The 12,147-nt window shown below is 37.8% G+C and overlaps 1 protein-coding gene across 1 annotated transcript in view; it reads left to right on the top strand.

Annotated features, from left to right (window-relative positions):
• NALCN (sodium leak channel, non-selective) overlaps positions 1-12,147 on the top strand; it is a 286,838-nt gene that overhangs the window by 103,748 nt on the left and 170,943 nt on the right. Inside the window, exon 11 of the mRNA XM_005899261.3 lies at positions 10,194-10,361. Within this exon, the coding sequence (XP_005899323.1) occupies positions 10,194-10,361 (168 nt within the window). The remainder of the gene's footprint in view (positions 1-10,193; positions 10,362-12,147) is intronic.

Here is a 12,147-nt window from a genome sequence, read left to right on the forward strand (position 1 = left end):
TATTGACTATGTGGTGATGTCCACGTGTAGAGTCTTCTCTTGTGCTGTTGGAAGAGGGTGTTTCCTATGGCCAGTGCGTTCTCTTGGCAAAACTCTGTTAGTATTTGCCCTCCTTCATTTTGTACTTTGAGGTCAAACTTGCCTGTTATTCTTCTTAATATATGAAATTTGTTTTTCTCTTTCTGACTTATCTCTGACTTACTTCACTCTGTTTGACAGATTCTAGGTTTATCCACCTCAAATCCACTACACATGGCCCAATAGATGATCATACTATAAGAAATTCCAACAAAACTTCAAATGTTCTAGTAGTGTAGAGTTCACTGATACTATTTAAGGGTATAGGTAGCATCCAATGGTAGATGAAAAATCCTTGCTGTTCTTTTTTGTATATAGTACTATTTTTTAAAATAAATTTATTTTTTTATTTATTTTGGCTGCACTGGGTTTTTGTTGTTCGGTGCAGGCTTTCTCTAGTTGCGGCGAGGTGGGTCTTCCCATTGCAGAGGCTTCTCTTGTTGCAGAGAACAGGCTCTAGGCACACAGGCTTCAGTAGTTGCAGCTCAGAAGTTGTGACGCGCTAGCTTGGTTGCCCTGAGGCATGTGGGATCTTCCCAGACCAGGGATCAAACCTGTGTCCTCTGCATTGGTAAATGGAGTCTTAACCACTGTGCCCCCAAGAAATTCCAATAGTACTATTTTTTTAATTTAAAAAATCAACAAGAGAGGTTGTTGTTCAGTCAGTAAGTTGTGTCTGACTCTTTGCAACCCCATGACTGCAGCACACCAGGCTTCCCTGTTTTCACCATCTCCCAGAGTTTACTCAAACTCATGTCCATTGAGTCAGTGATGCCATTCAACCATCTCATCCTCTGTCATCTTCTTCTCCTCCTGACTTCCGTCTGTTCCAGCATCAGGCAGGGTCTTTCCCAGTGAGTCGGCTCTTTGCATCAGGTGGGATTGCATGGTAAAATATGGCACATGCTATCTTTCTATTAATTGTTGCCCACTTCCAAAACCACTGAAAGTAAATTTGATTTTCATCAACAACATAGTAGAGATTTGGTTCACTTAAAAAACAACAGGTGTCGCTTTATTCTTGAACTACTGAAACATTCCGAATTCGTTCCACGTCTCTTCACTGATGAGGTGTACCTGAGTTTCCCAAAGTGTACTTCATCTTTATTCCAATCACATTATCTCTTTTCTTTGTATCAGAAACTTCTACACAAGTCAAAGTGGCGAGTTTCAAATGAATGTGGATAAGTCATTTTAATCACACTGGATTTTTTTTTATAAAATATTCTCTTTTGAAAAAAATTGATAAAGGTGGTTTGGGCTTAAGCCAAGAGTCAACAGACTTTTTTCTTGCAGAGCCAGACAGTAAACATTTCAGATTTTTCAGACCATGTGTCCTCTGCTTCAGCTACTCAACTCTGCTGTTGTTATGCTGAAGGAAATGTGGCCTCAGAGTGCTTGTGTGCCAGCAAAACTTTCTTTACAAAAATAAGCAATGAGCTTGATCTTGGTTTAAGCTATAGAAACACCATCTGATCTGCCAGGGAAGCCTCTAGAGACACAGAGCATGTCAACAAACATCCCTTTGTGTTGAATTCAAATATAGTAAGACTAACAACATAAGAGCTGCTATTTTTTTTTTAGAAGTTGCATTATGTTGCCAAGTGCTTTAAAGGAATTTATTATGTCTGTTAATCCTCAAAATGGCTATAACAACAGCAATTCAAGTTTATGGACTATAATGATACAGTATTTAAGGAAATGGCATTATGTAATATTTTATAAAGTTTATTTTTAAAATAGATCACCAGAGGCCATGAGCTTTCAGAGAAGTAATTTCTTGAGTTCCCACATATTCCAGAATAAATTATTTTGAAAATCCAAAATAAATCATTAAGAGTCAACTTGCAGTCTAGAAAACAGTCTTTAAGCATAAATTCAGTTGCTTAGCTTCTGTTGAAAGGCTGGGGCCTTGTTTAGTTATTTTGGTTTAATTAACCTAAATTTAGAATTAGTTGAGAAACAGGGAAAACTTTTCTTTGTTTTTGAGGCTCTGCATAAACATAACAATGTAAAGATTTACTTTCTTTTGGAAGTTTTCATTTTTCATTTTGATCTAAAATAATCTATTATCATTACTGTTATACATAAAATCACATTATTATACATTAACATAATGAACATAGTTATATTTTACAATGTATAAATATATTTGTATTTATTAAATTTATTAATACACTTTAATAATATAATTTATATTTATTAACCTTTATTAATAAATAATAAAACTTGAACAGTACTTAAACAATGCTTTTGCCTGGAGGCTCAGTTGGTAAGGAATCTGCCTGCAGTGCAGGAGACCCAAGTTCCGTCCCTGAATCAGGAAGATCTCCTGGAGAATGAAATGGCAACCGACTCCAGTATTCTTGCCTGCAGAATTCCAGGGACAGAGGAGCCTGATGGGCTATGGTTGATGGGATCTCAAAGAGTTGGACACAATTGAGTGACTCAGACTTTTACTTTTCATTATATAAAAATATGTAAATATATCTGTATATCCAGCAGATTGTACATTTAACAGAAGTTTATCAGCACAGTCTTATGCACAGATTAAAAATTTTAACTTAGTCCCTCTTTTAAGAAACTTGTCAATTGCTGAGAGCGAGCGAGAACAGTGAAGCTCTAAGAGCATGCCCCTGTTTCATTTCTGGTCAAGGGACAGGTTTACCTCATTTTGAACTCCAAGGTGTCTCTTCGGTTTCCAATTTTTCTCTGATTGTTCTGTGTTTTGAAGCAGAAGGCCTTTCATCAACATGGACTCTTTTTGCCATCTTATAGAAAGTTATCTTTTCTAGCAAAGTGGTTTCTATGTTCCTCTGAAGACATTTGGCTTTAAGATATTTGTTAAAAATGAAATTACGTGAAAGAGCCATTTATTTTAGTTCCAACAGAATCTGACACCCATGTTTCAGCTCATTAATCATAAGAAATGACTGAATTATGAAAATAACTCATCTTATTCTACCAGCAGTCTTTCATATTATCATTGGATTTAATTTCATCTTCTGGGAAACTTTAATTAAATAAGTTTCTTTTGACTATAGCTTCTTCATGTGTTTCTAAAAGATTTGAGCAGTATCTTGTTAGGCGAAAAATAATACAATAATGACATTTTTGACTATTCAATGATCCATCTCCAAAGTCTGCTCTTTAACTGTCTAGAGAATTGAAGGTACGCCATATACTAAGAGTAGGTGATTTACCGACACCTCAGAAATGATGTGGGTCATCATTTATTTGAGCGTTATTTAACTTGAATTTCATTTAGGAGAATAGAGGTGCCTATGTTGTGTTTCTTGTGAGTTTTATGCTAGAGTCTTCTTTTGTGATAAATGTGCATACATTTTCTAATGAATATCCATCATGTTTCTCTGAAATTATGAAATAGAGTTTGCAACACAAATCTTGGATAATATATTTCAAATATCTTTGCACATATGGGCAGTATTTCTGCTCTTTTATCTTCTCAGACCTGTGTATCACAATCAGCTCATTTATAATTTGTCACTGATCAATGTTCATACATTATTCATGGAGTTAAAAGGACAGAACAGTTTCCATTATTCCATTTATATTAAGCATGTCATTTTCCATTCAGTTATTTTTCTCCTGAGCTTCAGAAACTTGGCCATCAACTTGTTGTCTTACCTGCCAGCCTCACAAATCCAATTACAAGTTCTTTTAGAAAACAAGCATTTTAAACTAATTTCTTGTATTCTTCATTATAAAAAAAAAATCTTTTCACAAGTTATGTGTTGTCATCATAAGAAAAGTATAATAATGTTTCTTAGAACAGTAACTCCTGTCACTTTTATTTGTTTAATTAAATTTATTTCATTTTATTTAATTTTAATTAAATTTGCATTCCATTATTGATAATTTCCTTGAGGACAAGAGGGCTTGTTATAGTAGATATTAGATAGCATATTTATTAGTATAAGATGAAAATTTGGAAAATAAATAATAAAATGTGGTATTTTAAAAACTCATAAAACCTGCATTCCTGAAAATGTTAGTTAAACTCTGCTATGGTAATATCAAACCTGATTTATCTGTATAGCATAAATTCTCAAGAGGGGTTGGGAAAAACCCCTAAGGGGGTAAAAACTTGGAGAGGCAAAAAAACCCTACTCTTCCCATATATAAAGCAGAGTTAGATATGTTTATATTTATAACATATATATATATGCTAATAAAAATTCCATATGATGTAGTGATTAGAAACAAAATATCTTAAAAAGGCTTGGGGGTGGTTAAAAAAAGATTGCAAATCCCTGATTTAGGAAAAATTTTAAGAAGAAAGAATATTTTGATGTTTTCATGTGTTGTTTTCAAGTTTCTTCAAGTAACGTGGCAACAATGTGTAGGAAAAGTTTTAGTATCCTCCTCTCCCAAATCTTGCCTTCCCTCTTAAAAAGACAAGTTTCATCTTTAAGCACCCACTGATGGTATAATGTCCTCTGAGGATTCGAGACAGAGGAAAGGTCCTACTGTGACCTTCTCAGGGTGGGGCCTGCTGAGTTAGGGGCAAAGGTCATGGGTGCTCCTAGACTAGGGGTAATGAAAAGGAGACTCCCAAAGGTTGCAATGCTGACAGCTAAGAATTTGCAGAGGACCTGGAGAGTGTCATACTGAGTGAAGTGAGTCAGAGAAAGACAAATGTCATACGATATCACTTATACATGGAATCTAAAAAATGGTACAGTGAGCATATGTGCAAAACAGAAATGGAATCACAGATGTAGAAAACAAATTTATGGTTGCCAAGGGGGAAGTGAAGGAGGGATGAATTGGGAGATTGGGAACTTCCCTGGCAGTCCAGTGGTTAAGACGCCACACTTCCATGGCAGAGGGCGTGGATTCAATCCTTGGTCGCAAAACTGAGATCCCACGTGCTGCATGGCACGGCACACACACAAAAAAACTGGGAGACTGGGACTGACATATGCACACTACTATATATAAAATAGATAGCTAATAAGGACCTACTGTATAGCACAGGGAACTGTACTTGATACTCTGTAATGAGCTGTATGGGAAAAGAATCTAAAAAGAATGGATACATGTATATGTAAAACTGACTCCCTTTGCTGTATACCTGAAACTAACACAACAGTGTAAATCGACTGTACTCCAATAAATTAAAAACAAAAAAGATTTGCAGTAAACCTCTAAACTGGGCACATGCTTAGATGATGCTTTGGGGGAGCACTTCTGTATAACTGGATTCTGCAGATAACTTGCCAGCCTCCTTCCTTTTGTATGGCCAGCACTGTGACTGGTAAGTTCCATGCTGTCCAGCAACCTTCAATGTTAAGTTCATTGACGCAGGCTAGAGCCATCCATTGAAAGGAGCTTACTAAAATTGCCTCCTCACTGCTTCTGCCCTGATTGTTCCAAACCGTTACCTTCTGCTGAATTGAAATCCTGTGCTAAACCCTCTAACCGACACTGGCAACTTAATTTCCCTAAATCCCTTCTGTAATTCCTGACATAGTTCTCCCTTTGCCAGAATAACCCATAATTATGAGTAAGTTCACGTATTTCTGAAGCCTAGCTTGGAGAATTTTGGCATTACTTTACTAGCATGTGAGATGAGTGCAATTGTGCAGTAGTTTGAGCATTCTTTGGCATTGCCTTTCTTTGGGATTGGAATGAAAACTGACCTTTTCCAGTCCTGTGGCCACTGCTGAGTTTTCCAAATTTGCTGAGAGTGAAAAAGTTGACTTAAAGCTCAATATTCAGAAAACTAACATCATGGCATCTGGCCCTATCACTTCATGGGAAATAGATGGGAAAACAGTGGAAACAGTGTCAGACTTTATTTTTTGGGCTCCAAAATCACTGCAGATGGTGATTGCAGCCATGAAATGAAAAGAGCTTACTCCTTGGAAGGAAAGTTATGACCAACCTAGATAGCATATTCAAAAGCAGAGAGACATTACTTTGCCAACAAAGGTCTGTCTAGTCAAGGCTATGGTTTTTCCAGTAGTCATGTATGGATGTGAGAGTTGGACTGTGAAGAAAGCTGAGCGCTGAAGAATTGATGTGGTGAAGAAAGCTGAGTGCCAAACAATTGATGCTTTTGAACTGTGGTGTTGGAGAAGACTCTTGAGAGTCCCTTGGACTGCAAGGACATCTGACCAGTCCATTCTAAAGGAGATCAGTCCTGGGTGTTCTTTGGAAGGACTGATGCTAAACTGAAACTCCAGTACTTTGGCCACCTCATGCGAAGAGTTGACTCATTGGAAAAGACTAATGCTGGGAGGGATTGGGGGCAGGAGAAGGGGATGACAGAGGATGAGATGGCTGGTTGGCATCACTGACTCACTGGACATGAGTTTGAGTGAACTCTGGGAGTTGGTGATGGATAGTGAGGCCTGGCGTGCTGCAATTCATGGGGTCGAAAAGAGTTGGACACAGCTGAGCAACTGAACTGAACTGATGAGTAAGTTAGACATATTTTTATGTATCATATTGTTCCATGAAATTTTAGGACTTTGGGACTAATACTATTTCTTGGAGAATGGAATGTTGGCCTGTAACAATTCACAGACAATGTTAACAATGTTCATGTTAGCATGTGCCTGTTAACATCACAGACAATGTAACCAAGGCATTTCCTCCCAGGAGAATTGGAATCAGGAATTCTAGTAGGAAAATCAGTAGGAATATCGGTGTTTATACATAGTCACATAATACTTTGCTAAATCATTTTTAGTGCCTTTTAGTGGCTTTGAAAAGCACATGGTTTTCCCACCAGGCGAATAATAATGCACAAGGATCCAACTGCATATTTATTATAAATTATGATCATTTAAACAGATTGTTCCATCTGTCTTTTGATAGCAAATGTAAAGTTAGTAAAGTGATTAATTATATTTATATGTAATTAGGCAATCTATTCGAATGTATTTCTGGCATTTATTGGTAGTTCCCTGATTTAAAAAAAGAAAAAAGAAAAGGCCACTTTGATATGAATTACATTCCTTCCCTTGGAATGAAAGTCTGAAAATACAGGTGAGGGAGAGGTGGACCCTGGGTACTGGCCGCTGCTGCCTCTGGTAATACAGCTGCCGAGCCAGGCTGCAGGGAAGCCTTCAGATGGACCCATGGAGTTTCAATTTCTCCAAGACTCTGCCAAGATGCCTGGGGAAGGGGACAGCTGCTGGACTTCCTCCTGTGCTGCAGGGCCCCGGCTGAGAAGCCAGGCTGGAGATTAATTGCCTCTTGTTGGGACTTGTGGCCAGGATCTGGGTCCTCTGGGCACCTGAGGCCGACCCTGCAGAGAAACTGTGGTCCTGGGAGACCCAGAAGAATCCTGTTGATCTCTGAGATCCAGGCAAAGAATCTCCCGAAGAGCTGAATTACTCCCAGGAATGGATTCCACCCGCCTGGGATGGAATCCTGACACAAAGCAGTTTCTTCCTTCCTCTTCTTGTTGTTCAGTCACTAAGTTATGTCCAATTCTGCGACCCCCATGGACTGCAGCACACCAGGCTTCTCTGTCCTTCACTATCTCCCAGAGTGTGCTCAAGTTCATGTCCATTGAGTAGGTGATGTTATCCAACCATCTCATCCTTGGTGGCCCCCTTCTCCTTTTGCCTTCCCCCTGCTGCCCAGCCAAGTGGCCATAGGGTTTTAGGTCATTTATCACCAAAAATAATCTCACCACTGTTGAGAGCATTAAAGACAAATAAACAAAACATACAGCAGTGAGCAAGCAAAGAAAAATATTCACACACAAAGGGACTCAGAAACTGAAGATGGAACTTGAAATCCAAGATGAGTATGTACAGAAATTTCCCAATCTGGTAGAATGGATGGGCCAGAGAAGAGGGTCCCCCCCACTCCACCCAGTATCTCAAAGATAGTTAATTAAGGCAAAAAACAGACCTTCTGAACTTTGACTAACATTTTCAAAAAAAATGAGCTGAAAAGGGCATGGTCATTGATGAGAGCTAATTATATGAGAGAACAAGTGGGTAAAAATAAAGAAATGGTAGAAATCAAGAGGGAAAATCAAGAGTCTAAACTTGATTTTGGAATAATAGGAGTCCCTGAAGGACAAAGGGAACGGAAAAGTAATAATAAATGAGAGAAGAAAATGTTCCTAAACTGAGGCGTTTCTGTCCCACTCTTTGCAATTCCATGGACTGTAGCCTGTGAGGCTCCTCTGTCCATGGGATTCTCCAGGCAAAATACTGGAGTGGGTTGCCATGCCCTCCTCCAGGGTCCCGACCCACTGATCGAATCCATGTCTCCTGCATCTCCTATATTGACAGGCATGTTCTTTACCACTGGCTCCACCTGGGGCTTGATAAAAAAGCAATAATTACTATTCAAGAAGCTAGCATTGGGACTTTCCTGGCAGTCCAGTGGTTAAGACTGTGAGCTTCCACTGCAGAGGGCACAGTTCAATCCCTGGTTGTACAATTAAGGTCATGTAAGCCACGCATTGTGGCCAAAAAAAAAAAACTTTGGTGGATGATCTCAGAAAAAGCAAAATTTAGGAAGAGGTGTGGTATCACTAGGAGTGGGGGTGAAAGATGGATGATACTATGCAGTTTATAGGTTGGTAAGGGTGTGAGGGAAGAGTGAGCAGGAGAGGAGTTTGCAATTATTTAATTTGGATGCAATAATAAAAAGGTATAGATTAATACATGACAGTTGAGCCTTAAGCCGGGAGATTAGAAAAATATAGTCGAAATAAAGAAGGAAGAAAAAAGACATTAACAACGATTTGCCCAAGCCAGAAAAGACAAGAAAAAGTTAAAAGATAAACATCAATGACACACAATGAACTAAAAACATAAGCCTAGGTATAACTTTGGCACGCTAAATGTAAGAAGGCTGAATTTTCCTATCAAAAATCATAGAAAATATGCCCTTACAGAAGTGGTTGATTACAGACTGGGGCAAAGAAGGTTCAAGATTTTTTTTTTTAAACATAGAAAATATGATCATGTTTAAACACAAAATAAATAGCTTATTGATTCTGGGAACCACATAGAACATGGTCCCCAGAAGTGGCTGAAAATCATCTATGAAATTATTAAGAGTGACACCTAGAATAGTAAAACATTTAAAATGCTTAGCAGAGCATGCAAAAATTAGAGGAACAGTCTCAAAGTCAAGAAAGTGTTTTGACGCGAATGCAGAACTCCCAGGGGGCACCAGGGCCAGTAGCTGCCCTGAGGGTGTTTGCATGTTCTTATCACCTAGGAGGTGCCTTACAAAGAGCTGTAACCTGGACAGGAGGCGGGGCTGTATAGCATCAGGACACATGAGGTCTTTACCTCTGTGAGAGAAGGAAACTGTCCCTCCTTCAAAAGGAAATCGTGAGTCATGATCCTGACTCCAGAAGAATAGAAAAAGAGTACACTTTACTGAAAATCAGACAGCACGTGCCTGCCCATGTGGGATTAAAGTTCAAAATCACTTTACTTTCAGGTCTGGGAAATGTCCACCAGAAGTTGATTTAAAGGGGCACCAAATATGGCACCCTGCTCCAGTACTTTTGCCTAGAAAATCCCATGGGCGGAGGAGCCTGGTAGGCTGCAGTCCATGGGGTCGCTGAGGGTCGGACACGACTGAGCGACTTCACTTTCACTTTTCACTTTCATGCATTGGAGAAGGAAATGGCAACCTACTCCAGTGTTCTTGCCTGAAGAATCCCAGGGACGGGAAGCCTGGTGGGCTGCTGTCTATGGGGTCGCACAGAGTCAGACACGTCTAAAGTGACGCAGCAGCAGCAGCAGCAAATTTATAAGATACCTCATGTCGCCTGGTCAACGAGTTTTTTCTGGGGGGAAAAAAAAAGAAGTACTCTAAGTACAGGTCTTGAAAATTTAGAGAAAATTAATGAAATAATACCTCTCAGAAACAGTTAATACTTTTCCATGCTTCTCTGATCACTGAAGATACATTTGGTCTGTGATGTTCTAGTTGGTGTGTTTTAAAACCATCTTTTTAGTAAAATTTCATTCTATATTTTTATATAACATATCTTCTCTTTTTTTATGCTAGTGGTGAAAATTCATGCACTAACAAACACATGACATATTTTGAAATAAATTGCGGGTTGATTTTAATTTCACTCTTTTTTCCTCTAGGTGGCTTTTACAGTACTTTTTGATTTGGAAGCACTTCTGAAGATATGGTGTTTGGGATTCACTGGATATATTAGCTCATCTCTCCACAAATTCGAGCTGCTCCTCGTAATTGGAACCACTCTTCATGCATATCCAGACCTTTATCATTCCCAGTTCACATACTTTCAGGTAATACACATAATGCCTGTTTTTCTTTAGAATTGTTTTCTTTCCAGAGAACATACATGCATTCTAACAACTAGATATTGCAACAACCTTTCTAACTACAAACTTGAGATGGGCTCAGTGACATCTTAAATACCAAAAATAGCACATTCATAAATCGTAGGGACTTCCTTGGTGGCCCAGAGATTAACACTCGAGCTTCCAATACAGGAGACGCTGGTTTAATTCCTGGTCAGGGAACTAAGAGCTCACGTGTGCTGGTATAACCAAAAATAAATGAAGTAAATCAGATGTAATGGACTTCCCTGCAGACTAGTGATTAGGACTCTGTACTTCCACTGCAGGGAGCACAGGTTCAATCCCTGGTCAAGAAACTAAGATCCTACATGTCTCATGGCATGGCAAAAGATAAAAAATTACTGTTTATAAACTCCAAAAAATTTATAGTAATAAATGGAGGTGTTTTTCATACAGTTCACAAAAAGTTAGCACAGCACAATAGACATACATATTTTATATTCACATGGGTATTATAATCTGAGCATTCATATTAAATTTTGAAATTGATATATGACTTTATATATGACTTTAATTCCAAGAGTAGATCTCCCTTCTTAATAAGCCTAAATTTGTTTGCTCAAAAGTACTTAAAATTGAAACAATAAAAAATTAAACTTACCTTTACAGAATATAGTCATACTTTATTATTTAAAAATGCCTATAAATTTCTTTGTGGTGATTAAATTATAATATCTGTAATTTTTACTTTGTAATAACTGGGTATCTATTGTTTTAAGTGCATTATATTGAATCATATTACTTTATAATCGTTAAGTAAACAAAAGTGAGTATTAATGTTATGTTCTTTGTTAGCAATAGCCATGTGCTGAGTGATATTTTAAATACTTGGTCAAAATATATGTATATGGGATATCCTAATTTTAAAAATCTCATAGTCATTTTCTGAGTCGAAATTTGGTTATTTATATAATTTGTCATGTAAATGTCAGAAGTTGCATTGTTTTCTTAATAGATATTTTAAAGACTTGGAGAATTAAATGGCAGTAGAATTTTTAAAAACTACGCAGCGAAAGAAGATTCTAATTCCTTAGATGAAAGAAAATACATTCCAACTTCACTGACGAACTTATTTATTGGTGCTGAAGCTGTCATATTCAGAGCAATATTAACTTCAACTGCCAGATTGCAATCTGAAACTGAATACTTCTGATACCTAGAAGAAAGGACATGAAAATACAGTTCACAAAAATGAAAAACATACCCCACAAACACACATAAAAAGCTGAGTCTCCAGCAATCACAGCCAAGCATATTGAACTCACAGAGGGCATCATGGTTCGAGCTTTCAATACTGTCAACATCTTTGAACGAAAATCCCTTGTCACTTGTTGGGTTATATCCTCAGGCTTGGTTATCATAAGTGAGATGGCTGGGGCAGGAGACATACACATTTAAAACTCTTGATACAAAATATGCTTTCCAAGCATATGTCATTATATGCTCTTGGGCACTGCTGTCTAGATTCACAGAATCAACATGCACATTTAGTACCTAATGTTAGAGAATCATTGTACATAATTGCAGAAAATATGCCTCATAGTTAAAGCTACAACATATCTTTTTTATAAACCTATTAAATTAACCAAATTAAGAAAGACATTGATGCCTCTTTCAGCAAGGATACCAGGTAAAATATATTCAGGGCTTGCTTTAAAATTGTTAGCATTTCTTTCAGATAATTTTTCATTGAAAAGTTACACATAGGTCA

This window comes from Bos mutus, chromosome 12 (assembly GCF_027580195.1).
Source record: "Bos mutus isolate GX-2022 chromosome 12, NWIPB_WYAK_1.1, whole genome shotgun sequence".
Taxonomy (NCBI): domain Eukaryota; kingdom Metazoa; phylum Chordata; class Mammalia; order Artiodactyla; family Bovidae; genus Bos; species Bos mutus.